The following is a 27,133-nucleotide window of genomic DNA, read 5'->3' on the forward strand; positions in this document are numbered from 1 at the left end:
CGGCGAATGTCGAGAGACGGCACGCCGAGTTGGCCGCTCCTCATTTGCATAAAGCTGAAGTCGAATCTACTTTATGCTAATCAGAGGCGCTGGGCTCGACTCGCCAACGCTCGCGAAAATCTTCTAAACTGAATGTTGGCGATCTAAAATAAAGACAGATTCAGTAACTGCATAGCTTATTTGTCGCATAAAATGTTTTCAGAAACACATTTCAGTGAACTATTTTTGTAAAATAAGAGAAAGTTTCCAAACGAGCCGCCATGTTGGGATTTGAAACCCGGGTGCACACAGGCCACCGGTGAAAGCGTTTATCCAATCAGGTGCAGCCATGAAGTGGTTGCGATAATGAATGGAGGTCCAACCTGCAGATGACTAAACATCAAACACTCCGATCTATTGATCACACACTGTTCTACACTACAAAAATGTTGTGATTTTAGTATTTTGTGTATTTGATTGTTATTGTATTATTTGCCAAAATAAACACTTTTTCTGAAGAGACATTTCTGCTATGCTTGAAATTAGCGCTGCGGGGAAACCTCAGACGTATACAGTGACGTAATGACGGGGCTCTCTGGGCTCTCTAGCCGGTGGAAACGCAAACAGGTTCTCAGAAGGTTCGCAAGTTGAACCAACTGCGAACCAGCACGGGCACCGGCCCGGTTCCTGAACTAGGTTCGCGTTGGTGGAAAAGGGGTAACAGTGGAGCTCCGCAGCAGAGGAGCCCCCAAAAATGTGTTTTTGGACTATCAGTGCTGAGAATCGGTCTGAAAAGAGTAGAATGTACCGAAACATTGACAGAACACACAGGAAACAAACTTTCAGAAGGATGGTAGAATAAATTCAACTTTGAATTGATTTTTTAATTTTTTTTTATTTTCTTAGAACAAAATTCTCCATCTGCACATCTGACACGGAGACGCAAAACTGAATACGTAGCAATTAAAATAAACACAAAGAACAAAGTCAGCTATAGTAATAAAAGTTCCAAAAGACACCTCTTTTACAAAACCACGTTGTCCACTGCCACTGGACCACCTGAGCATAAAACCAATCTTTCAAATACGCTTTCTCACATGTCAGGTTGCTGTATGAGCAAAATACAAAAAGTAAAAAGGACAACTTAATATTGAAGACACACAGGAACTGATTCTCTATCAACCACATCTGAGCATAAATATCAAAACTTTTAAATTCCTGTTAGCATTTGTTAGATCTGCTTAACATACCAAATATGAGGAGTTTGCACTTTAGGGATCAATCACACTGTGAAAATGTAGTATTTCACAGTATTAAAAGGTGTTTTTCGAAACTCTAATTTCTCCAGGTGTGTCGCAAGCAGTCGTGGTCTAAGTACATGTGAACATGGGAATGGTGGACCAATCTTCGTTTAACCGGCTACACCCTCAGTTGGCGTGCTGAACAGTGGAGAAGCACAGTTTGAGGGTGTACGGGTACGGACCAGCTGGAACAAGAGAAAGAGAATAGACTAAAAGTCGAGAAACAAGGAAAGATTGTTGATTGAGATGAATTATAACCAACAAATACATTCTTATGTAATATTTCCCAGGTGGAAATTGACAAGCTACGTAGTATATAAAAGCTGTTAAAATTAGTCCAACCAATCCTGCACTTCAAAAGGTTCATCAATCAGCGTCATAAACTTTCCCCATACCTGCATTCTTCATCTGGTAGTGGTTCATCATTGCCAAGGCCTCCATTGCATCATTGATGGACTCCCATTCTAGCAGGCCTGAAGCACTGCGGTCACTGGGAGCTGCACCACCTGGAGGTGAGGTGTCAAGATTACAACACACTTTAAAAGAAACAAAATTATCTCGAGGCAACAAACAAATAAATAAATAAGCAAGCAAGCATAATCAACGCAGCTTACTCTTTCCTGTGAACATTTTGACGTTGACAGGGCTCTTCACACCAATCTCATCACAAATCTGTAATAAAAAAAAATTATGAGAATTTAAACCACAGCAGCTCTTTAAATGCTTTCATTCTGATAGCCAATGCCTGCACGTTACTTTTAGGACATTTTTCTAAATACTTTCATCGGCCATACACACATTCCAAACAGCGGCAATGAGGTGTGCTTTCCTGCCTGTTTTTGTAAACAAGACAATGCAGGTGATTGTGTGTCAATAGATAATCTACACTACTCCAAAATAGGGCTGGACTTCTACCAACCCACCAAATTGTGTCATTTACAAAAAATAAATAGTAACATCACTTGAAATCCACATAAATCATACATTTAAAACTAAACTCTGTGTGGTATATGGCCTCTTCCTACAGACCTGAGAGAAAACCTCTGGCGTGACGTCTGGCTGGGCGTTGAAGAAGTGCAACACGTTGCTTGGATGCTGGATCCGGTTTTTGGCAGCCTGTTCCGGCGAGGTGAACCGGTTGTTCCTGGAGCCGTGGAAATCCTTAAAACTGCTCGAGCCATCCTCCAGCTCATAGCACTGACCAGGTACGATGGCCTGCTGTTTGGACACACTGCAGGGAGGGAGGAGTATACATTCTAAATCTGCTTTTTGATTTACAAGCTGCGAGAGACACCAGGAAAGGGTGGAGAAATTCAGGTGCCCTACAAGGGGATTGTAGGATATATATAAGAGGGCGTTTGTATTTTGTACATTTGTTTGACCCGACACCTACATTCTGGAATAGCACAGATCTGTCCCATCTGAACAAGGCTGCAGTAGTTTTAATATTCTCAAGGTGCCATGCTATATAGCAAGGCTTACTTCTTCTAGACAACCAACGTTTTTGGAAGTGGCGTGATAAACTCACCACACATTTAGTCTCTGTCCAAAGAGAAAGTTGTTGTTGAGGTGAGTGATGGCACGGTCCACTGCATAGCAGTCTCCCATTTCCACCATGGCTGCTCCAGGCTTACTCTTCATGAACTTCACCTGTTGAAAGTGGCGGAAACAAAAAGGATTGACTAGCGCCCGTTAAGAAACATTCAAGATTCATCTGGACATGCATACTTGGGTTCGAGTTTATTGCTTGGGGCAGTATGTGTGGTTATGGATGGTTAAACTCAAAATAAAATGTTGCAGTTATGCTGCAAGGATCCACCCATGTCATTTGGAAAAAAATGTATCTTTGTGTAATAATTTTCAGTCGACAATCCCATGTTATAGTCAAAGTGTTATATTTAACAATTCTTGCCCCGCTGATAACGCTTGGTATTTAATGCCAGAGAACAAATAATCATGGTTTTAAATTCTCATTTAAAGTGCAGCTATTTGTAGAAACTGCAAAATGACTGCTGCTCACAGCAAAGAGATTTAAATTAGGGATCTGATCTTTTTTTTTTTTTTAATAAAACTAGTATGGATTTACAGTGATTATAGGGGTGATGTTTTGTATCATGTGATTGAAGGTGGAGCTGTCATTCTGTATGCATAAAGCCATTATTTCATGAGAACATTAGCCTGAGTGACTAATTGACACAAATACTGTAGGATACTGACCCGCTCTACGTTGCCATAGAGACAAAAGATGTTGAAGACACGGTCAGCGTTCATCTTGACAGGTTCCAATCCATACAGCATGACCACTGGCGACTCAGCGTGGCCACCGTACTCGCCAGGAGGAGGGGGAGGAGGTCCATAGCCTGGCCCGTAGCTCCTCCCTCCACGCCCTCTCATTGGTGGACCCATGCGGCGACCCTCATAAGGGGGGGAACCATAGCTCTCGTCGTAGCCATGGTAGCCACCTCCTTAAGAATGAGGCAAGCAAATGACGGAACAGAACAGAAAATGAAATCATCATAATCAAACAAGGCACGGTCAACTTGAGAGAACTGTTTCACTCCTTGAAGAAAAAGATTGGGTCTCAATATTAAAAATATATAGTCCGAAAAAAACATGGACCCATTTATGAACTTACATGCACTTAATCTTTAAATTCAATAATCCACCCAGGATGCATTTTGGGCAATAAACACAAGTAGAAGAATAAAAAGCACAGTATTTTTCTTACCGTACTCCGGAGGGTGGTCGCCCAGCAGAGCAGGCTGTCTCTGGCGCTTGTTGGGGTTGGCATTGACGTCTTCTATACGAATAAAAAAGACAAAATAATATATTAGTAATGGCAGAGACAAAGAAAAAGTGACAAGATGGGGCTGGAAACGAGACTAGCTGCATTCTATACATGACAATGGGGTGTCTGAACATTTAAATATGGTATCATGCCAATATTTTGATGCCAAAATCTGCCTCAGATGTAGCCATATAGTAGATAATTTGCCACAGGCAACTTAAAAAATAGTTAACTGCTAGTCACTGGCTTAACCAACATGTAGGCAATACCCCTCAAATTTAGCACCTTTAAAAGGTCTTGAATTAGTATTTGAAACAGCTGCATTTTAAGATCAATTCATCTTGCCTGTAAAGAGCACCCCCCACACACACCCCAAATTGATTGACTTTAGTCTGTAATGAAATCAGTTGAGGGAAATGGGAAGGGGGTTTAAGAGTTGAAAAGGGTCTGAATATCAAACAAAGTCACTCTGGAAAAGCATCACAAATGGCTTAATTTTAAGAAATAAAGTTTGTACGCTCACACACACCTGAATTGCTCCCATTGCCATCTGCATCACCATCTGTACAGGTACACAATAGTAATAGAAAAATCAGAATCAAAGACATACATGTGTTCCGAACAAATGCTACCCCAGTTAAAAGTGAGGAGACTGCCGTCAACCCGCTGTCTTTCCTCAGTTGGAAAATATTTATGGGTTAAAAACACAAAACAAACAAAAGTATAATGAAATGAGGTTGGCTTGGTACCTCTGCAGGTTACCAACCAGACTCTTTCAGATTCTAAAAGTGATTTGGCAAATAAAATATAAAAGTAGCATGTCAATTTTGGATGCCTCCAGCCGATAAACTCTCATCTAATAAACTGGGTTGATCATGGGTCAAGCACATCCATCAGTAATTACTATTACATTCACACCCAGTCTCTAGATTAAAAACAGGATTAATCCCAGAAGAAAGTTTAGGGAAACGTGTATAGATGGGGACAAGACGTAGTGAACGGACACACAGTAGGTTTGATTGACATTAGAAACGAAGGCTCCAACAGAACCCCAACCAACACCCTCTTCCAGAAAGACAAAGATTAAGCCTGTATGGGGGGGAAGAAGTGGAGTCATGTCAGTCTTGTGTGGCGATGTTGGGTGCTGGGCTTTGGGGTCATGTGGTGCTGTGCAGTGATGTTCCCCGGGGAGGGTCTCAATTTACTTACTGCATGCTTACAAACAGTGGGGAGGAAGATATTTGCTGCAGTAGTTCATCCACGCTCCACTCAATTCATTTCATCCCAAACTGTTATCCATTTCCTCTTTTGGGGAAACAACTCTCCACCTCAGGATCATTTCCTGGTTTTATCAAGCTGAAACGGCCATTGGTGTGTTGGATGGCCGTTTGGCTGGCGTTTCCATCCTTTTTGTCCTTTTTGGAATAGTCCGCTTAGCGCCCACTGGTAGGCCTTGAGGCTGCCATAGAGCACATTTCAGTTGGGAAGCTGGCTCTTCTTAGCCGCATATTGCCAAACCTGCATCACATGGAAGGTGTTACACAGGTTCTAGAGACTTTAAAATGAATTAAAAAATTTAAAAAAAAACTGCACTCAAAAAAGGGATAGCTAAACAGGGATGCATATAGTAAGAAAATCAGAGGTAGGAAAAGATGAAGAGATGAGAAAGAGCAAGAGAGAAAAGCTGAATTCCATGTGGGAGGAAACACATAAAACCAAAAATGGGCCTGAGTGTGCTTGATGGTGTTGTCAGCAGTGTCTTGTCTTCATCAGTTGTCTTGTGTTGTTGACTCCAATGTGGCTGGCTACAGCTCGATTCGGGGGTTGTGACATCTATTGGATCAGTCGGTATGCCGCCAGCGAGTGTCGGGAGAGTGTGTTGCCGGAATGTTTCGTGTCAACAAGCGTGACGAGCAACACTGCCCATAGAAGTACAGGACGGGCCGATGCTTTTAAACATGTGATCTTGGTCGACTGGCGAGTATCAGTATGCATCAGCTGTTTGGGTGGATGCTGTGTCTTCTCTGGTATCAGTCTCCGTTTGGTGTAGACAGCGGGGAGTTGTAGATGCAAGCTTTGGCCTGCGTCAATGTGTCATTCACTTGTGTGAAAAAATGGGAACGGGCCAGAGTGTAGCTCAGTGCCCAAAACCCGCCACCTTCTAGTAGTGTGCGTTGTCTTCGTGGCTCTGGCACTGGAATACGGAGATGAGGAATGAGCGGTAAATCAGTCCTACATCGTCATGTTGAATGGGTGGGGTCTTGTAGTTTGTCCCCTTGTATCTCAGGGGACATTTGGCCCTCTGTATGATGGTGTCGTCACTGACGAAGTGGGTAGTTGAGATGGTGGTTGCAGAGTGGTGATGTCAGCATGTATCTACCTCTCCCTCCCGTGCATGTTTTCTGGACTTGCTGAGATCACTGACTTATCAGGAAGAGATCAGAGTTACATGATGTTGCAGGTGGCCCGTTTACTGATGCTGGTCATTGCCTCTCACCTCTAAGACAAATCACACTTCAAAATAAGGCTTTTGTTGGTTTTAGCCGACTGCTCTTTGGTCAGAAACACTTTATATTGAACCCATTTTGGCTGCTCTGAGTGGTCATACCAGCAAGACTTTTTGTCAAGTAAAAAAAAGTGAGAATTTAAGGCTGAAGTTAGAGGAGAGTGGAAAAGACCAGGATCAGTCTTCGTGGCAAGGAAATAGGTTTTGGGTGACTGTCTTTAAAGTCAAAGTTGAGGTACATTTTGCCTGGAAAAAAAATGGTTCTATCAATTTGATTTAAGTTAATGCAACATCCATGAGTGTGGTGAGGAAGGCAGGAACAGCAAATGCTGGCTAAAAGAACACTAGGGTTGTGTCTTCATGACTGAAATATGCAAACGAAATTCTTCAGACAACAAACGCATCTCCCAGTGTGCCGTCAGATAATGGCACCGTGTTCTGCCTCGGAGCTTCTTTGTAGCCGACAGCAAACTCAACTGCACCCTCATGTAATCATGCATCAAAAATCCTGATTCAATTGCATTTATCCTTTGTCCAGAATTAACATTTGACTATTACTGCCCACTACTTTTATTGCAACTGGTTAAAAAGTAAAATAAAAACATTTTGATACAACCAACCAGGCTGGCAACAATATATAGTCAGTTTAATCCACCTAATATGCAGTTATACCGATATTTTACAAGTAATTTGGCCGATAACCGATTATTTATATATTTATTTTATTTTATTTGTCTTCTCTCATTGATAAACGGAATGGAGTTCACTAGTACAATTTTTTAAAACTACATGTTTTAGAAGGTTTGACAGCAAACAGCGTCATAGTTTCATGGATATTCTACCAAATAATTAACTCAAAATAGTTCAGTTAAAAGGGTGTGTTAAATAGATTCTAACAGTGCATTTCTATAAATAACATCCCTACACGCTCACAGATCAGCAGAGCAAACCCGTTTCTTGCCCGTTTCTTCATGAAGCGTCGACTCAGCGTGCGCACACAAAGCCTTGCTGCCCCGCTCAGCTGATTACACCTCCGCCTCACCAGTGGAGCCTCACACACAGCGGAAAGGTTCGGCGTGGGCGAGCGTGCGGGCATGCCCGTTCCCTGCTCAGTGCACAGTGGGACAATCAGTCTCCACCTGAGGGGCGCTTGGCTTTACCTCTGACTCGCCGCATAGTGTCGGCTTCAGTGAATATGATCAAACAAATGCTGCCGACTGCGACTTACGCGTTAAAAGAATGCGTCTTGGCTCCTCCTCGCATCACCGACGCCGAACAATCTTTGCAAATACAAACTTTGCTATCCGTTTCCGACACCTTCAAAAAAAACTTACACACCGCTGATATTTTGAACTTCTCCCTCGCTGAGTAGGTGACGTGTGACGTCGTGATGCGCACGCAATCCTCGCGCCCTCGGTCGTTTAATCTGATTTAATTAAGGAAGCAGCAGTCTTTATTTATCGGTTTAATATATCGGCGTGTTATCCGATATCGGATAATACATTTTAACATCAATATCGGCCAATTTTGGTCACATAAACAAGAACTACATGCCACAAGGAACAAGAAAGCTAGCTGAAGGCTAAAAAGAAGCGCATATCGTTTACAGACACCTCTGGATTTACACCACTATGTGAAGCCACAGTTGATGTTGCTTGGGATTGAGGCTGCACGTGTTCCTGCCATTCCTGCCACACAGCAGTGCTCAACACTTTAAAATATATAGCTGGAATTGCAGGTATTCACATCCCATGCCTAAATGACTGACGACCATTAATTTTCACAGCAGAAGGTTTTTACAGCTGAATTGTAATGCGTAATCTAACCTGAATATTAATCCAGCGTACCCGATTTAGCCAAATTTTTCATTCCCTCATACGAACCCTGACCATAGTGTGTATTGAGGTGTTAGAGTATGTCCCAAAGCAATACTTCAGTCATAATGCCACAACTTCTTCACCCAAAACTGACACAATTTAAGTATAGCAGCAGTATCAATGAAGAGTGATGCTGAAACTTACAGGCTTCTCAGCTACAAAGCAAGTGTGGCACGTAGCAAATGTATTGATGTTTTACCTGGGCTTCCCAGATTGGGGTTTGTGTAGTCCCAGGTGTCTTGGTCATTCTTGAACACATTCAGGCGAGTGGGCTGAGGAAACAATGTATAAAAGAAGGATCAATATACAAACTAAAGTTTAGCCTGGATGAAAGGAATGTATAGGTATTTATACATTTAGAATACACACAGCATGTTCATCCTTGGGCTGCATATAGTGCAGATGAAAGATGTTGCCTTTATTGACACACAAATTCAGTTAGGTCTGTTTTATGGTAAATAGTCAGTACTGCATTACCTTGGCATATTCGATCTTCAGCGTGCAGCAGCCGGAGTAGATGTCTGCTCCATTTAGTGATGCCTTGGCCCGCTGAGCGCTTTGCACCGAGTCAAATGTAATGGCAGAGTTAAGGACAAAGCAGGCAAGTACAATGATAACGCAGACAGCCAAAAGAACAGGAATATCGAATAATAAAAGCAACACCTGCACGCAGGTATGTTGTTTCCAGTGGCTCTTTAAGTCTACTGGGATATGAGAGTAGTTTCAACCACAGACCGTCTTCATTGGGTACTTTACCCGAGTAGGAGCACTAACCGTAAATTAATGCACATGCCTCCTGATGATTGACAGACCACCATCAACCTACCAATAGTTCACTTTGACGAACAGGGTTTTATCGTTAGCATCTGAGAAACAAGCTTACACGTTTTAGAACAGGTTTGTGATGATCATTTCAGATAACAGGTTTTTCTAACCAGACAAATTCCTGTGACACAATTGCACTAGCCACGAAACCAAGAAATACAGCACCGCATGTTATTTGTGTGTAGTGTTGCGGCAAAATTGGTAGTCAACAACTAGAAAAGGATATTCAACCATCGCCTGGACGCCGTTCTTCCTGAAGATGACGATTCTCTGGACAGGCCCACAGTTGTTGCAGATGGTGTAGAGGACATCCTGTGAAAATGTACCAGGTTTAAAAAAAAGACCAAATACTACACAGAAGCAAATGCAAGAGTGAGCATATAGTGTAAACAATAGTGTAGCATATGTAAATGTGATCTGTCTAATGTGCAAACTGGGGCATAAAGAAGATGTCCACATTTAGCTTTTCGTGAATACTGCAAGTGGAGTCAGGTATCTATACCAAGTGGGATCCTTCAAGGCTAGAAAGTGAAGCAAACATGAAGTGCTTATATGCCCCCCACCCCGAGCATCATTTGCATTTAATTTTTGTTTTTTGCATCGCGATCAAAACAAGACCCCTTGGATTCTGCATGGACATTTTTCAAAATTTTTATACTAAATTGTCAATTGCAACCCTATGAGGGACAACAATATTAGCCAGACCAGAATAAGATCGACTGCATGTGTGAATGAGTGAATATTGACATTATTTAGCCGACGGTGCCGACATTTCAACAACCCCCCTGTCACCACTATTCTTTGTGTATGAAAAGTGATACAAAATGAGATAAAGCTCCATGATTCTAATAAAGAGACACAGTAGCCCAAACGTTTGCATTTACCGTGGTGATTGGGTAGATGGGGTTCATGATGGTGAGCAGAAGAACATTGTTAACACTTCTAGAGTCATCAGAGTCTCCCGGCCTGGAGATCTTCTGGCTTGTGGAGTAGTTGATAAACGCTGGGTGGCCGGCGATGTAAACTTGGTTGTCGGCAGCATAAGTAACAGCTGTGGATGATCCGTTCATATCTTCATACTCCACCAATGCCTGGCGCTTCTTGGGCATCACCACCACATAGCTTTAAAACAACACACGATAAAAAAGGGAGTTAGATGAAAATAAAAAACGCTGTGAACTCAACTGGGTAACATTTGTCTTTCGAAATCTTAACTTCTTATCTTGATGGTAAAATGTTAAAAAGTAATGAAACAAACTGAGGAAAGGAAGCATTTAGACACAAATGACGCCGTTCTCTTCCTCTACCTGATTGCTCCAAATTCTTGCAGGGCCTCCACAAGGTCGGCCTCTGTTACACCATCCACCAGCCCCCGGACGTGCACCACAACAGATGGAAGGGTCTTGTGTGGATCTTCGTATCCCTATGGGGATGTAATGAGAAAATTATCAGATATGTTCAGCGTAGATATTTTCTTGCTCGTCTTGAATTGCCGTATGTCACTTCTTGCCACATTTAGCACTGGCTGTAGTTTTAAATCAAGGTGGAGCATCGCTGTGTGTATATGAAAATTCAGATTCAGAAAATGTATTCTTATTTCACGGTTGGCTTTTTAATATCAGACCACTGGGAAAATAGAATCCTGCCACAAAAACCTAATAAAATAAAAAGCAACCAAGTATATTTACTCAAATACTGTAAGCAAGTAGGATAGTCACAGTTGAGAATTTTCATTTTATGAAATGTTATACCTCTGGAGTAGAAATATAAAGTTTCAAAAAATGTACTAGCTAGTAAATCCAATTAGCACAACCTCAAACATAGAGGTACTATTCATCCAGAAACATAACAGTAGGCAGGGGTGTTTTTACTTAACTTAACAGTTTCTTAATGCAGGACTTATAGTGTATTATTTTCACAGTTTTGGTATTATTAACCTTACTACAACAGAGCCAATAGATGCCGTTGCTTATTCTTTGTCCTATATTTGACTTAACATACTAACCATTACTATACCTCAAATTAGAGTAAAGTTATGGTCATGTATCGTCTTTCGTTTGGTTGAAAAATACATGTACAGTCTCACTTAAATGTTACATGACACGAATAAAGGCTGTTGTGATGCTGCCCGGCGTCGGGTATTATAATGTGACACGGTTAGCTCACGGCTAGCATATTGCTAACCTTCACCGAGCACTGGAACAAAGCAGGGCTCAGATGAGGCCCGGTCGGAGAAACCGCCCTCAAAGGACCCCATTCAGCCAACACAGCACATATTCATCTACGATTAACGTTTCGGGATGCATCGTTGTGAGTCCCAGCCATATATGTGACATGGCAGATACAACGAAAACGCACGGTAACCCTTCACAAACATATGATTGATTAACCTGTGAGGCGTCGCGACATTTTTTTCCCCGACTCGCGTTGAATGAATCCACTTCAACCACGAAGGCTGAATCAGAGTCGAACGCGTTTGTTGCACAAGTTATACTTATCGTCCACGGCCGCTCACACTAACGCAACTCACCGTGGCCATTCCGTCGGTTTTCTGTCGTTTCGTTGCCCTGCCGTCTTCGCTGTAGTAACGGCTCGCTGCAGTAGCCATGTTGTCGCGGTTAAAAAGGATGGTGGTAGTGACGCTCAACTGAAATGGACGGAAAAGTCAAGAAAAACTAGTCTCGAGTAACCACGCCCAGTAGAACGGGACCGCCGCAGGTGATTGGCTCAGGCACCTGTCAATCTATCTGTTGACTTGAGCAACAGCGAATAGGGAAGCAGGAAGCGTGAACAGACTTAAACCCAATTTCAAATTCAGAACTCACCAGCATGAGATGTGTTCCTGCGGTTGTTTGTATTGAGTTGTGTAAAGACACTTTATTTGTTGGCAACTGTTATTTTCTCAATAATAAACTATTTATTTACCAAGTAAGTGTGCAAGGTATTTGACTGTCTTTAGCATCTCTTTTGATGTACTGCATAGAAATAGGGAATAGGACAAGAGAAGTCAAAACAAGGGATTTAACTAACCATTACATCAATAATATTGCATGACAGCTACAAAATGCCTATAAAATGGGTTCCATAAACGATACAAATCATACAAAGATACTGGATGGATACACATGGACTGGAAAATTCTTATTACTTGGTGTATTGGCGAGTTCCCTTTGATTTGTGAGTTCACAAATCTTATAATTTGTTAATGTTTTACTTTCGTAGCTGCGTGTACATGCACCAACACATTCGGCAACATTCATTAGAACAAATACAATGTTTTGTTACAAAAAAACATTTTTATACAGCTAAATAAACAAATGCATTAAATAAATCGAGGCCGCTGAAGTATGATGAAGAGGTTTATTCAAAAATAAAACTGCCAATGTCTTACCATATAAGCCAGAAACAGAACAAAACTGTTAAAGCAGCCCTAACAAATCAAAACTTCAGCACTGTATACATTTTAAAAATTAACGACTCTGGAACAAATCAGAGATGAACACATTGGGAAAATCTATTCAGCACACAGTGAACAGGTTGATAAAAGGGGCAGTGCAGCACAGAAACAACAGACAGTAGGAATGTGACGTCACATTTAAAGGCATGCGGGCCAGCAACTACCTCCATCATGAATGAAAAGGTTAAATAGCATTTGAACAAATCAAATTGGAGCGCAATCCCAACGTTTTTTTTTTTATTGAATTGGCGATACTCAATGAGCAACCATTCTGAGGTTTAGAATGTTTTACTAGTAAAAGCATTTTTTCCAATGCAATGTCTTCACTCTCAAGAGCTGCATCAACTCTGCCATCTTCCACTGAACATCGACTGTACAAGCTGCTCAAATTACTGCTAAAAGTCAACCGCAACATTCAGTATTGCCTCAACACAGGTGTCGCTTCTTAAATTTGCTACACAACTTCTGAGAAGAAAGATGACCTACGCAGCAACGGCAACACTTAAAATAATCTAGCAAATAGAAAAAGATTTTTGTCTGCTATGCCGACTAAATCTCCGACAATCTGAGGCTGCATGTAGACTACAGTCCTGGGGAGAAAATTGAACTTAAAAAGAAGACTTTGACTAGACAGACAAGTACAAAAAGACAGCTGCTGTAGGGCTGTAAAAACAGACAGGGAGCAGGGGGTTGAGGGCCTGTCTGTTAAGGAACTAATTATCTTCTTCAGTCATCTGCTGGCGTAGCGCTTCGGTGTGGGCTTGCTGAACGGGAACGACTGAAACAGAAACAGACAGGAGTTGGTTCGCAGCAGGGGTTGATGTCAGTATGACCAGACACAAAATCCCACATAACTCAACATCTTAACGCAGTTTGAGAAAGTTCATGATTGGATGGGTGCTGATACTCGTCTAACCTCTAATACCAAGGTTACTCTTTAAGAGTACTTTATGTAAGGCAACTAATCTAGGATCAAAAGCTAAACATAAATTTAATCCCCCCTGGGGAAATAAATACACCCCACCTACAACTACACCAGATTGTTAGCATAGTTTAGAAATTAAACCTTAATCCAATGAATACAAACACAAAAAAGGACTGTGGGGGGTGGAAACTGTTCAATACCATGACCAGAGAAGGAACTGCATATTTGAAAGACACCATTAATAATGTACTGAGTTTGAGTACAAAAAAATACAGTGGAAACCTCTTATAGCAGCCACAATCTAGGCCAAATCTGCTCATTGTAAGTGGATGATTATTATTTTTCTCTTTTATTCATTTCTCATTCTGATCACCATTTGTTTTATTACATGAATATAAACGGATAGCCTAAGCATTTAATCAATTGTATACACTTTCACAGTGCAGTAGAGAATCATCAATGGCAGGTTTATCTGCAGGTAATTTCCCCATGCACATACATTTTCTGTCTTGATCACAAGCAGACATTTTCTCGTCCGAGGAACGGCTGGGTTGCTTGTTTTTGTTTTGAGGAACCTACGTTTTTCATTGAGTGAAAATGACTCATGATTTGAACGTGCCTGCAGCACCAGCCTCCGCTCACCAACCAGGAGACTTTCTTCTTCTTAATAACAAGATCCAAATAAATAAATAAATAAATAGAATACTTGATCACTAGAAGCAAATATTTAAACAGCATCCATTTAGGATTTACTCTGTCCCAAGCTTTTTGATCCATATAAGTGGTTTCCACTGCATTACGATGATATAGCAGCCTAAAATGGTAATGATGTTGCAACATATATGGCACAGGAAGAAAAACATGTGACTTCAGCCCATTAAAATTTATCTTGCCTTTCTCTTGTACTCACTCAAATCACCCACACACACACTCTCTCTTGCATGCAAACACACATTTTACTCTGAGCATGCTCGTTAAAAGGCTCAACTTTAGCTCTATAATCACCAGTTTACCAGACAACATCAACCCTGTGCATTTTCTTTCACTATAAACATGAGCTTGTCAGGGGGTTTGATTTTTGGTTACCTTTGGAGACAGTGGCAGAAACAACAAGTACAGAGAAGCGAAGGATGAAAGGACTGTAGGACGGATGACTACAACTTGGAGACACTGCGCTGGGAGGCTCTTGAAGACTGATCTCTCGTCAGCTCTCTTTCTCTCACTTTCAGAAGCTAAGACAGAGGCCGTAGAACTCTGGTAGGTAGGGGGTCTGGTAGGTAGGTAATGGATTTTAAAAGGTCGCGGTCGAACTCTGATCTGTGTGGATCAGCCCTCTGGTACATCTGAAGGCTGGCTGGCTGGCTGGCTGGCTGGGTGACTCTAGTAGAACGACTGTATGTGTGCACGGGCTGATCTCGTCTGAGCGTGTGCGTTGGTTGAACAGACGGTCACCCATTCACTGTGGGGAGGGTTCGGTCGGTAGGTCGACCTCTTTCTCGCTGTCTAACACCAGATGCAGGCGAAGGCTGATCTCAGGTCAGCGCTTAGTCACCCTCCCGCAGGACGTACACACCGCCAGCTGGCAGACCCTGGGCCTGGGATCAGCTGCGGTGTCAGTGCAGTGCTCAGCTCCCACCACACGCTTTAAAGAAAATATGAAAAATAAACAAAACTGTGCTGCAAAGATGCTTTACTTATATCACACCAATGGTGTCGTATTGTCTGATCTCCTGATCTAGCCAAATTCAGTATAGGCAATTTAAATTGAAGAAAAATTAAAAAACATTTACAATACTACCTCTGACCATCTGTACTTAACACTTGTCAAACTAATAAATACAATTTCTCTCTTGCTCCGTCAGCCTGTAGAATCGAGCTACACCTAGGTTGGGTGAGATCAAAAGGAAAGCAAAAGGTACAGAGGATATTGGTGCATCTCACTGGTTTTAGCTGCTAAGAGTCTGAACAGTTCATAAGCTGAGTTGCGGCTGTCTCTCATGTGCTCTCTTTTCATGATCGGCAAGGCCGACAGCTACACTGAGGTTAAACAGTGCAGAGATAAAGAGTTAGAAAAGAGAGCACAAGAGAGAGAGGTCTAATCTTTCATCTCCTTATTACTTCCCTACAGCAGACAGAGGGCACAAGTCACTATCCTCTACCCCTCCCCCACTCCTCGGCCGGCCAACAGTCGAGGCAGAGGACATGGCAGATGATGAAGATGGAGATCTCTCTGTGTCGAGGAGATGGAGGGGTCTGGTCGTTCGCCCATCTCACCGTCGAGTGGCGGTTGTTTGGTGTCAGCACGGCTCTCCCGGGTGGAAGGAGGGTCTACTTAACAGTCATTCCCTGTCTACAATGGAGCAGCTAGTTCTGTCTAACGTAGGAACATAACTGACCCTCTCTTGGAAGCGAAGATAGTTGTGGTCTGAACTGTGATATCTAAAGTCTATGATGGTTAATCTAGACCTAACTGGAGCTTCTTCCTACAGAGCTGTTACATTTGTCTATAATGTCTTGCTAAAACACTGACAACTGGCAGGACTAAAAAATCTTAAACAGCTTATGCCATATAAGAGAATGAGAGACATCAGGGTTTACCTGTTCCTCTTGCGATTGGCTGACTGAGATCGTGAGCGAGAACGGGATGCAGAGCGTCTTCTGGGCGCAGACCCAGAGCGAGACCTGGAACGACTGGAGAAGAGGGGGAAAAAAAAACAAACTCAAAACAACATTAACATGCTCCACTATTTAAAAATACGCTGGAATACAGTCAAATACGTATGAACATCTTTGCAAGCCTAAGTTGAGAAGGATGTAGTGCTGACCTACCCATCAAGCATGCTGATTGGTTGATCCAAAATCATGCCTGGAAGGTTTCTTTCAGAGTTTTGGCATAAAAATAGATCTTCCAATAGAACACTGGAAACTAAATTCCTCTTCACAGCACTTACTATAGTTGTCATAGTCCCGTCTTTGTGGTTTGCAGATGTAGTGGTTTGTTTACAGTGTTATCGTGGAACGGATTCAGCTTCCCGATTGCTTCTGTAGTTTCTTTACATTGTGGTTTGTTAGACGATACACAGCTTCCAAGTGGTATTAACAACACAGGTGTGCAGATAATCTTAATTGTAGCCGAAAACACAAGTTCCTACTGAAAAATGTAACTTAAAGAGAACAGCTAAATCTGCTTTTACCCCTTTAGTAAAGTGTCATTTTGTGTGTGCAGATAAACACGACAAAGCAACTTTACTTTGCATGTCCCACTCCACAATCCTGTTACCAGGACGGAATGGACCTGCATTTATATAGCGCTTTTCTAGCTAACTAGCTATCAAACACAAGATTATTACGGTGTGAAAATCTGCAGTTTAGACGACCTACCTTCTCACTGCAGACCTGGACTTGGAACGGGCTGGAGAGCCAGACCTAATGTTACAGGAAGCAAAATGGATGTAATTACAGCTATGGTGGGGACAGATGAGACTACCAGAGTGAGGCTGAAGTAATTACATCCACACTACTTAATTCATCCCTAAGGGAAGTATCTACTCATCGGTCCCGCCCTTCTGCTGCAGAACTGGATTAACACAAGACTGATGAGAACTGACTACATCTGTCAGATGCAGTATGTCACTAACAATACAGAAAGCACAACATGAATGTTCTACCATAAGTCACTTTCTTCAAATCATATTCTTACCTGGTCCTGCGTCTGGAATAGGATGGAGATCGACGACGGCTCCTGCAAAAGTACAAGTCACCAAAATTAATTTTTTTGTATTGATCAAGGTAAAGACAACAGTTTGCATTTTAATCAAGTCTTGTGATGATTTACAGTTTTTAAAAGAAGCACAACTTGATTCCTGTATGAAGGTCTTGGTGATTTGGATTTTTTTCAAACTAATGGACATTTTTCGATTTGCACCTTTTTGCCGTATTCTCTAAACAAACCAAGACAAAATTAAAATACATATTTTCTTTATTAACACAAAATATAAATGAGAATATCAAGTAGTCTAGGTCTATAATGGTCAGCTCAGAGATTAAGTCAAATTTATCATAAATGAGTTGTTATCATAAATTATTGTAAATGTAAGTAAGGCAAACTAGAATAGAGACTGTGCCTTTATTCTTGTTCGTGTAATTTGGTTCACTGCATGTATCCGTCAGTGTCACCTGTTGTGATAGGCCGTGGGAGAGGAAGAGCCCAGGAGGGGCGGGAAGACGCGAGAGGGAAGAGAGGAGAGCGACAAGGAGCAATGTACGGAGTTTGCAAACTTTTGGAAGTATTCTCGTTAATTGGTTAAAGGACTTTGGAGTTTGAGGACATTTTTATGGTACGTCTGTTGGGGGTGTGGTGAATGTGACTGTATGTGGCTGACTTTTGCGCACGGTCTGGAAACTGAGAGAGTCGGCTACTACGGAATCCCTTGAAGCAAAAAAAATAAAACAAAAAAACTGCGGAGTCTAGAACTGTTTCTAAATGGCAATTTTGCAGTTCAGCCATTTCACAAACCGTCAGAAAAATTCAAATTAATCAGTTAAATCGCCCAACCTGTATGTAAAACGAATTATCAATTTAGATATCTGTGTTGATCTGATCTAATTACCTTGTAGCACACAACAATACATTCAGGCTCTATTGCATTGGGTGTGATGCAAAAAGCATCACAAGTCAATTGTGTGTCTGTATTTTGGTGCTGGCGTACCGGCTGTGGCTACGGCTGCGGGAGCGGGATCGAGAGCGATAACGGCGTCCACGGGACCTGGACCTGGACCGGGATCGAGAGCGAGAGCGAGACCTGGAATGGAAACACAAACACAAAAAACAAAAGTTACTCCAATTCTGTCTTTGATGGCAAATGTCGTAAAACGAAAAAGCACTTCTATGTTCTTACCTATAGCTCTTTGATCATAACACTGTTGTACTTAAGGTATGTTTGCTGAACAGCTACTACTTTACTCAGACGAGGATCTAACACTTGTTTCTATTTTTTAGCTCTTACTTTATCGGCAATGATATGTTGTGGTTTCTTTCTTTTGACAAATGTACTTATTGTAAGTCGCTTTGGACAAAAGCATCTGCTAAATGCCCTAAATGTAAATGGTAATTTTACCAGCTACCGCATGCAAACCAGACTGTATCCCTTCACCTGCTGCGACGGCCTCCTCGCTTGCTAAAGCGGTAGCAGTCATAGGCATAGTGGCCCCGGTCCCCACACTGGTAACACCGATCATTGGGATCAAACTGGCGTCGGCTGGGGCGCCCGTGCCCCTTCCTGGAGAGGCCAGTTGACATCTCCACACGAACACGGGAACCACAGAGGACTCTAAAGAGAAGAAAGTTCAAGTCAGAGACATCAAAAACGCTTGGTGGTCTTCATGCCAGCTGCACGGACTAAGAACCAAGATTAGATTACACATTTGTGTCTCTTGTCTGTCGAAAGGCAGCACACACAGAAGGGGAAAGGTTCTAATGTACAGTTTTTTGGCGTCTAAAATATATTTTGCTGCTGCGTCCGTCCACAGCTTTACATTGATTTGCTCCCGTGCAGGTTCGCCTGTTGGTTTCTCTAAACTTCATCTACTGTAGATAATAAACTGACTGTGGAGAAGTATCTCATACAACAAGCCTAAACAATTTAGTAGATGGGATTTGTAGATGACACCGTTTTTATTAAAGCTTTTCATCTTGGTTGGAAGAACAAAACAGAGGTCTACTCAAATGCAACAGGAAAATGTTACGACTCACTTTCCATCCATGCCTTTCACAGCATCTTCTGCATCTCTGGTATCCTCAAACTCCACAAAAGCAAACCCGGGTGGGTTCCTGGCCACCCAGACTGTTCTCAGTGGGCCATAATAACTGAATGCTCTCTCCAGCTCCCCCTTGGCAGCGCCATTGCCCAAGTCACCCACGTACACTTTACAATCGGTGGCCCGAGACGAACTCCGAGAGGAGGATGCATAGTATGACAACTCTGCTTGCCTGTTGGGAAAATGTGAATAATTTAGACCTAAATCAAGTAGTCCAGTGTTTCCCCTAGAATATTTTCCCAGTCTGGTAGTTCCCACTTACGATGGCATATTGGCGTGGTTGGCTTCGGTCCGAGGTGCAGCAGGCAGTCAATGTATACTTGCAGTCCCTCTATATATACAAGAGTTGAAACAAATAGAAAACAAGGAGAGGATGACTTATTAATTATTGATTTATGAATGGATATTTGGTACAGATGCACTGATGCAAAAAATAAATAAATAAATAAAATAAAATATATATATATATATTTTTTTTACAAATACTTAAATTTCAGCACTTGCTGATACTGAGTAACAATAAGAGTACTTAATAATACCATTACAGCTATGAAACATTTTTAATTTTCATCAGATAATCATCATTTTCTTACTGTAACAAGATAAAAATACAACATGATTCTCTTTCTCTTGAAAACTATTACCTGAGACTTTAGACTTAAGACTTTATTAATGAGATTATTTTTTTGACTACTCAACTAAAATGATTAAAATAACTAAATTTCAGCGATTAAGATGACAGGAGATAGTGAGTGACCTCCTGTCACCACAGCCTAGTAGATTTCAAGTAAATTTTATTATAGTGTCATATCACAACACACGTTATCTCAAGACACTTCTCAAAACGAGCGGGACTAGAACACGCTCATGATTTTCAGTGTCAATGAATTTCCCAACATCACCAAGAGCAAGAGTTACAGCGCGACAATGGCGAGAAAATGTTGCCATTGCAAACTTTTAGGCAGAAATCTTGACCAGACCAGGCTCTTGGGTTCATCTGCATTTGATGTTGGTAGTAATATTAACAGTAGTAGTAAACATTACATGTATGAATTACCGATGACTTTGTCCAAAGAAGGGATGGAACAATATAGGATTTTATCACAGATCAGGATAATTTTTTTTTATTTTTTTTACTGAATTTCACAAATGGGGACAGTTGTAAATATCAACACAAGTTAAAAAAAACTAGCTGGCTAAAAAAATATGTAATTATCCTTTTTTCATGCAGGGACACACATTTATGACCATCTTATTTAAGATTATCGATTGTTTTTCCACTAAAAAGAATGCACGTCTATCAGTGACACAAACATGTTTCTAGGACTGCAGCTATCCAATCTTTTTTTACTACCGATTATTCCATTGATTGAGTAATCGTATAAAAAATTTACATTGTATATAGTTCCCATATACACTGTGAAAATGCTTAAGATAAATGTTTTTTCCTTTATTTAAAAAGGTGCCATATTATACTGTTTTTCCTAAATTTCACACAGCTGCCAGAGGTCCAACAACACTGTATTCGATATGCATTGCCCCAAATCCATCCATGTTCTTTAATTTCAGCTGTCTAAAAGTTGCTCAAATAAGCTCTGCTGAGAACAGGCCGTTTCTATGCCTGCACCTTTAAATGCTAATGAGCTCCGTCTGTCATCGCCTACTTGGAGAGAGACGGAGACGATGCCGCTTATGCATGCTAGCACAAATGTCAACGTGGATGTATCGCTATGGCGTGCCTATGTGGCTCAGGTGAAGTTGCTGGGTCCCATATGGTTGGGACAGATCCTTTTATGAGGGTAAGTGTCGAGGCAAAGCCAGCTTTGTACTGACCCTCATTACTGAAGCAGCCCGATGTGAAGTGTGACCATAGCCGGCACATTGTCATTAAAAATGAAACGCAACCACTCTTCTGTTCTTCTGAAGCTGGGACAGAATATCAGAGCTTATGTTGATTTGTACAACCAACAACAGAGCAATCTGCATGTCCAGCTGTGAGCAACGACATTGTGAAACACTGCTATCTCACTGCAAGACACACCGAACTTCAACCTCGGTGATGAACAACCCCTCTCGGATGTCTCTTATCATCAGCCTATGCAAATGACTCCCATTGTTACGTAAGAGACGGGAGCTGCATCTGAACAGCCCGTGGGAGTGCCGTTGTACCAGCGGATGGGCTGCAGAGACCATGCAGGAGTCGCTTGTTTTCCCTCATTCTGTTAGTTGACAGGCTCAGGGAGGACCCGTTTATAGGTTTAGAGACCAGAGAAACAAGTTTTTCATAATATGGGACCTTTAAATCTCAACACAAACAAGAAATCAAAATAACCTAAATTGTTTACAAATAAACTTAAAATGCATGTCTTTGGTGATAATAAGCAGTGATAATTGTTACTCTAGTTTCTGACTCCTCACTGCTTCGGTTTGTGGCTGCCTGACACTGAAAGACTGCAGGGAGGGGAGGGGTCTGCTCGGCCCACCACACACCTGTCCCGGTTGTGTTTCTGGTGGTATTTTACTATTCTGAATGATGACGCTCCGACAGTAAAAGGTAGAGTTCCCAGCCTGGCTCTGGCCATACTGCATAATGTTGGCCCGCCCGCCGTGAACCGGAGACTGAATCAAACGACCGGTTCTTAAAACTACACCCGACTGGACCGCCGGTTCGCAACACTGGCTCGGACGGACACAGTGAGACAGGACTGGTATCTTAAGGGAGGGGAGACAGGTGTTACGGACACAGCAACTTTCTGTACGGCAGAGTTTTTGCCTCGAATGTTTGACATCTATGACATTTACTTGGAGGGATTTGTATTCATCAACGGGAGGAGAAAAAAACCTCTCAGTGCCCCCAGTAAAGTTTGCTCACAGCAACACGACATCATCGACGGAGCTGGTCGAAATAAATAAATTCTTTCAAAAGCCTCTTGGATCAGCTGGTCGTCACAAAGTTGAAAACTGTTGGTTCTCACAGGACAACGACGTTACAAACAGATGATGATCTGAATATAGTCTTGATCTTGAATATGATGCATATTAAACTAGCAAACAGCATATTAAAGTGGTTGAAAACAACACAATAATATTAATCCAGAAACATTACAATACAACACTGACACTATCAATATTATTGATAGATAAAGTACATTTGACTGATAATACTGACATTCTTTTTTAAAAATAAGGATTTGAATGATGGACTTTTACTTGTAGTGGAGTACTTTTACAGTCTGGTATTGGTACTTTTACTTTAGTAGAGGAGGTAAAGCTACTCCTTCGACTACTGTACTGTGGGGGGGTCGAGAACAACTCGCTTGGAAAACATGTTAAATTATTTTACGATAGGTTCCTTTTCTGATTGTGCCAGTTTGGTCACCGTACTCAAGTATTCAACAGCGCCACACTGGTCCTACCGCCTGTTAGCGCGCCAAACACGGGCTGCTGAAATCTCCTTTAAAACACGGTGAATCGCATCCCGTTCGCAATATCCACGGCACCGACCAGCTCGGTCGCTTTAATTCTGACCACCGATACTATTTGAGTTACCGTCGCCCTTATCTGGTGAACACAGAGCCGCTGGGTTATTTATTAACCAGTCACGTTTCCTTAAGACCTATCAGAGGTATATTCAACCCGTACTATTTGGATGAGATGGTACCCTTTACCAGCTAAGGACACAATGTTGTCCCTATAAATTAAAAGATATAAGTCTATACCACGTTAGCTCATCGCTAACTGCAGTCAACAGGGCCACGGAGCATTTTCGGTCTCTCCAACCCTTCGCCGAATAATATTGTAATATACGTTTTTTAGTTGATTCTTTAAACAACAAGACGATATATCTGCCTGGTGTGTGCATGTAAGCGCGTATACTCGGGTATTAGGCAGAGGCCTTGCTCCCCGCCTGCGCATAAACAATGGCGATGAACACGCTAGCATACGTTACCTTCTCCCGCTGCTTTCTGATTCAGCTCCACGCAGAGATGAAATGTAAACGCCTCGGACGGAAGCGCACGGTGGGACTAAACCGAATAACGGCTGCTTCTATTTTTATATATTTTTTTAGAAATAAACTAGCTAAATAGCCACTCGCGTGGACATTAACGTTTCTTCCACATGCCGGGTCGCACAGGTTGGCCGGGTTAACCACCAGAAACGAAATACAATCCAATCACATCCGCATCTGCGCACTGTGACTCAAATGGCGCACTTCCGGTGGATACTTTCAAAGTACGGTGACCAAACTGGCACAATCAGAAAAGGAACCTAATTTAAAATAAATCAATTTAACATGTTTTCTACAGGCTTCGGTAAGAAATACTAATCGGTGAAAGAAGAACAAGTAAAAATAGCAATACCACAATGTAGAAATACTCCAAAATACTACCAAAATCTTACTCAAACAAAAGTACAAAATACACCACTTTAATAATAATAATAATAATAATAATAATAATAATAATAATAATAATAATAATAATAATAATAATAATAATGCTTTAATTGCATTCCTACACTGGAAAACACCACGTTATACAGTGAGAATGATAGATACTTGTTCTCTATTGTCTGTATTAATCTACCATTTGTTGTCAAACAATATTAACCCCTGCACCATTCAGTGCCGAAGGAATCGGTGACCACTGGATGGCAGCAAATACAGTATGAATACCCAACAAACAAACGGGTATCTCATATGGAACGTTTCAATTTTCTGTTATGGGGAAGTTTTTAGATGTTTTTGGGTAGAAATGTAACAAAAAACTGAGGAATGTTTCCCCAAGGTTCCCAGGCAGGCATATTTGTAAAACTGGAATGTGTGGTGTAGTTAAGATCAACAAATTTGATTTCAGTTTATACTGCAGTAAACAGTATTATTATTAGAGGTTCAAGTTTTAAATTGTAGTATTATATAATTGTATGTGACTTTCTGAGGCCCAAAGTAGGCTAATTCCTGTGACAGGTTGACTGGATATGTATTGTGGATATCCAGAATTTAGTTCTTTCAGGACAAAATTAACATTTCAGATGATTTCAGAAGAAAACTGACATCACTTTTGCAATATAATTATTATAGGATGATATAGAAATCTGAAATGGGGAGTTTTTCCTACAAGGTCTATATTGCAGCTATCCCGAACATTCATTCTAGATATCAACAATGCAATTTTGGTTGTGCTTAAATTAAGTGGCATTTTTCCCAGGAAGAATGACACTGTGGATATCTAATATATGTTAACTTAAATTATAGCTGCAATAAAGCAATCATAAATACATGTGAAAGCTTGCCATAGGATGAAATCTGATGGAGATGAGAACCCCCAAGGTGGAAATTGCATTTGCAATTCAAATGAGATACAAGGGGGCTGCATGGTGATGTAGTGGGTAGCACTGTCGCCGCACAGCGAGAGGATCCCGGGTTCGATCCCCGGGTCGGCCCAGGTTCCTTCTGTGTGGAGTTTGCATGTTCTCCCCGTGTAAGCCTGGGTTCTCTCCGGGTTCTCCGCCGGCTTCCTCCCGCAGTCCAAAGACATGCAGGATGGGGATAGGTTCATTGATGACTCTAAATTGCCCGTAGGTGTGAATGTGAGCGTGAATGGTTGTCTGTCTCTACATGTTGGCCCTGTGATAGACTGGCGTCCTGTCCAGGGTGTACCCTGCCTTCGCCCAATGACAGCTGGGATTGGCTCCAGCCCCCCGCGACCCTGAATACAGGATAAGCGGTAGAAAATGGATGGATGGATGGATGAGATACAAGATATATTTTAAAACAAACACCTGATGTTTGTGGAAGAACTTTAAAAAAAACCTAAAACAAAATAATGTTTATTCATTATTTAAATGATTGCCAATTTTTCTGTGAATCACTAAATAATGATAAATATTCTTCTGAATAAATGCAAATGAAGTCATAATAGGTTAATTCATATTCCCCAGAGTTACCATTGGATAATTCCTCATTTGCACATTTAAAACTAAAATTGAAATTTAAAAACAACAACAATCTTAATGTAAGAAATCAACTGGAGAAGTTTAATAGGGATTTTTCTCAAAGTGCTGCTCAGGTCAAGTCCAATGTACTTTTCAAATGCTTATTTATTTCTGCAAAGTGAACACAGAATTTGAGAGTCACTCTAGGGTGACTTGGAGGGTCCATTGACTCATACTCCCTCCATGTTGCTGCCTTATGCTCATTCAGTTAAAAAATAAAGACTCGGACACGTTACGCCTTGAAAATAAATAAACTATATTCACATAAGGTCGATTTCACTTAATTAAAGACCTCCATTTTCATTCGGTAACATATTACACCTCATGCCATGTTCTCAAAAACACGTTTTTTTCATAGATTTTTTTTTCTCGCATTTCATAAAAAAACTTAAATATTATCTTCAGTTAATAATTTATTACAGTATTGAATAAATGTTTGTCTATCACATGATATCGTAGTAAGTCAGTCATTATTTCCCTACAAAGGTTCAGGCAGAGAGAGACATCACAGGAAAAAACTTCACAAAGAGACACATTGAAGAGTAAGACCTGGGAGGGAGCGAATGGTGGGAGGAGGAGGAGATAAAGGGGAAGGAGGAGAAAAGGACAAGGAGAAGGAGGAAGAGGAGAGTGAGAAGAAGAGGGATGAGAAGAAGGGGAAGGATGAGAAGGAGAGAAAAAGAAGAAGAAGAAGGAGGAGAAGGGGAAGGATGAGAAGAGGGAGAAAAAGAGGGAGAAGAAGGAGAAAAAGGGGAAGGATGTGAAGAGAGAGAAGAAGAGGAACAAGAAGAAGGAGAAGAAAGAGGAGAAGGGGAACACTAACACAGACACATAAATATTGTACACCAACAAACAGAAAGATGACCTGGGATGTTTCCCGTTGCAGACGTAGCCGTGACACAACAGAGCACGCCCTCGTTTCACAGCTTCTAAAAGGGAATCCAATGAGCAGGACACACTGAATCCATAAACGCTATCTCTGTGTGTGGACATGTGTTTCCCTTCAGTAAGTCGCCGCTTGCTCCTTTTTTATCTCGCAAACGAGCTCTCCGGTGTTTAGGGCTGGATCCGCGGGGAATCAGCCCACGGGTAAAATATGCCTAGAGGCGTCCATCACAGTCGAGCATGCTGCTAACACACGTACACAAGGATTCATCATGCATCTGCAGAGGAACACAGAGGGGAAGCAAACACAGACGCACAAGCAGTGGGAGAGGCGGGTGAGGGGCCGAGGCTGGATGGGGAGGCGTCACATCTAGCTACAGAACAGCAAAGGCCGAAGCCAGACAGTTAGTACAGAAGTTCATGGAAACATGGAACATTGTAGACTCCGAGGGAGGGGGTGGTGGTGGGGGTCCACACCTGTTGGGTACAAAATCTGATCCACTCTGTACCCAATCATAGCTTACACAGTTCAGCAGTCCTGTGTGTGTGTGTGTGTGTGTGTGGTGGTTTAGTGAGTAGACTACAGTTGAGACTACTCTTACAACCTCACACAGCACTGACCTGCCCCACAGCCACCATTAAGATCTACCAACAGCCCGAGACAACAACTAAGCTGTCAATGTTCCATACTGTTTCTTCATGTAAACATGCTACTTACACTCAAAAAGCCCTCCGAGGAGAGAACTGAATGAAGGGATGAACGTTGGCGGAGGGTTAAG

At 41.7% G+C, this 27,133-nt stretch overlaps 2 protein-coding genes across 7 annotated transcripts; both read right to left on the reverse strand.

Annotated features, from left to right (window-relative positions):
• Positions 1–854: 854 nt before the first annotated feature.
• On the reverse strand, positions 855–11,924 carry LOC311020304 (heterogeneous nuclear ribonucleoprotein L-like). Of its 3 annotated transcripts, none has more exons than XM_084020276.1 (14): positions 11,807–11,924; positions 10,584–10,699; positions 10,161–10,398; positions 9,501–9,588; positions 8,929–9,023; positions 8,651–8,723; positions 4,598–4,630; positions 4,009–4,077; positions 3,498–3,745; positions 2,809–2,930; positions 2,310–2,511; positions 1,895–1,952; positions 1,676–1,786; positions 855–1,489 (listed from the first exon to the last, which is right to left on the reverse strand). In XM_084020276.1, exons 1-14 carry the CDS (start codon positions 11,882–11,884, stop codon positions 1,407–1,409), a joined length of 1,614 nt encoding a protein of 537 aa, XP_083876402.1. In that variant the 5' UTR covers positions 11,885–11,924; the 3' UTR covers positions 855–1,406. The 3 variants fall into 3 exon arrangements, with proteins under 3 accessions (XP_083876402.1, XP_083876403.1, XP_083876404.1); XM_084020277.1 differs by having other exon boundaries at positions 855–1,465; positions 4,009–4,080; XM_084020278.1 differs by having other exon boundaries at positions 4,009–4,080; positions 11,807–11,911.
• Positions 11,925–12,622: 698 nt separating this feature from the next.
• On the reverse strand, positions 12,623–23,642 carry srsf7a (serine and arginine rich splicing factor 7a). 4 transcript variants are annotated; one of them, XR_014597828.1, is made up of 10 exons: positions 23,425–23,642; positions 19,738–19,806; positions 19,411–19,647; positions 18,812–18,988; positions 18,368–18,460; positions 17,359–17,400; positions 17,040–17,084; positions 16,257–16,349; positions 14,745–15,300; positions 12,623–13,511 (listed from the first exon to the last, which is right to left on the reverse strand). XR_014597828.1 is itself a non-coding variant. In XM_084019229.1 (9 exons), the coding sequence occupies exons 2-9, from the start codon at positions 19,743–19,745 to the stop codon at positions 13,460–13,462; spliced, it is 747 nt and encodes a 248-aa protein (XP_083875355.1). In that variant the 5' UTR covers positions 19,746–19,806; positions 23,425–23,642; the 3' UTR covers positions 12,623–13,459. The 4 variants fall into 4 exon arrangements, 2 of the variants coding, with proteins under 2 accessions (XP_083875355.1, XP_083875354.1); XR_014597829.1 differs by having other exon boundaries at positions 12,623–13,633; positions 13,681–15,300; positions 19,738–19,820; XM_084019229.1 differs by lacking the exon at positions 14,745–15,300.
• Between the last annotated feature and the right edge of the window lie 3,491 nt (positions 23,643–27,133).

Source organism: Eutrigla gurnardus (assembly GCF_963514095.1).
Source record: "Eutrigla gurnardus genome assembly, chromosome: 10".
In the NCBI taxonomy this organism is placed as follows: Eukaryota; Metazoa; Chordata; class Actinopteri; order Perciformes; family Triglidae; genus Eutrigla; species Eutrigla gurnardus.

Coding starts and splice junctions, on each gene's coding strand:
- LOC311020304 (XM_084020278.1), bottom strand. CDS start 11,884: ATGGCTACTGCAGCGAGCCGTTACTACAGCGAAGACGGCAGGGCAACG. Junction 9,024..9,500: donor CGTCCAGGCGATGGTTGAAT/ATCCTTTTCTAG, acceptor CTGCCATTACAT/TTGACTCGGTGCAAAGCGCT. Junction 8,724..8,928: donor TGAAGATCGAATATGCCAAG/GTAATGCAGTAC, acceptor TTGTTTCCTCAG/CCCACTCGCCTGAATGTGTT.
- srsf7a (XM_084019228.1), bottom strand. Junction 17,085..17,358: donor TATTCCAGACGCAGGACCAG/GTAAGAATATGA, acceptor CTGTAACATTAG/GTCTGGCTCTCCAGCCCGTT. Junction 16,350..17,039: donor TCCAGGTCTGCAGTGAGAAG/GTAGGTCGTCTA, acceptor CCTCTTCTCCAG/TCGTTCCAGGTCTCGCTCTG.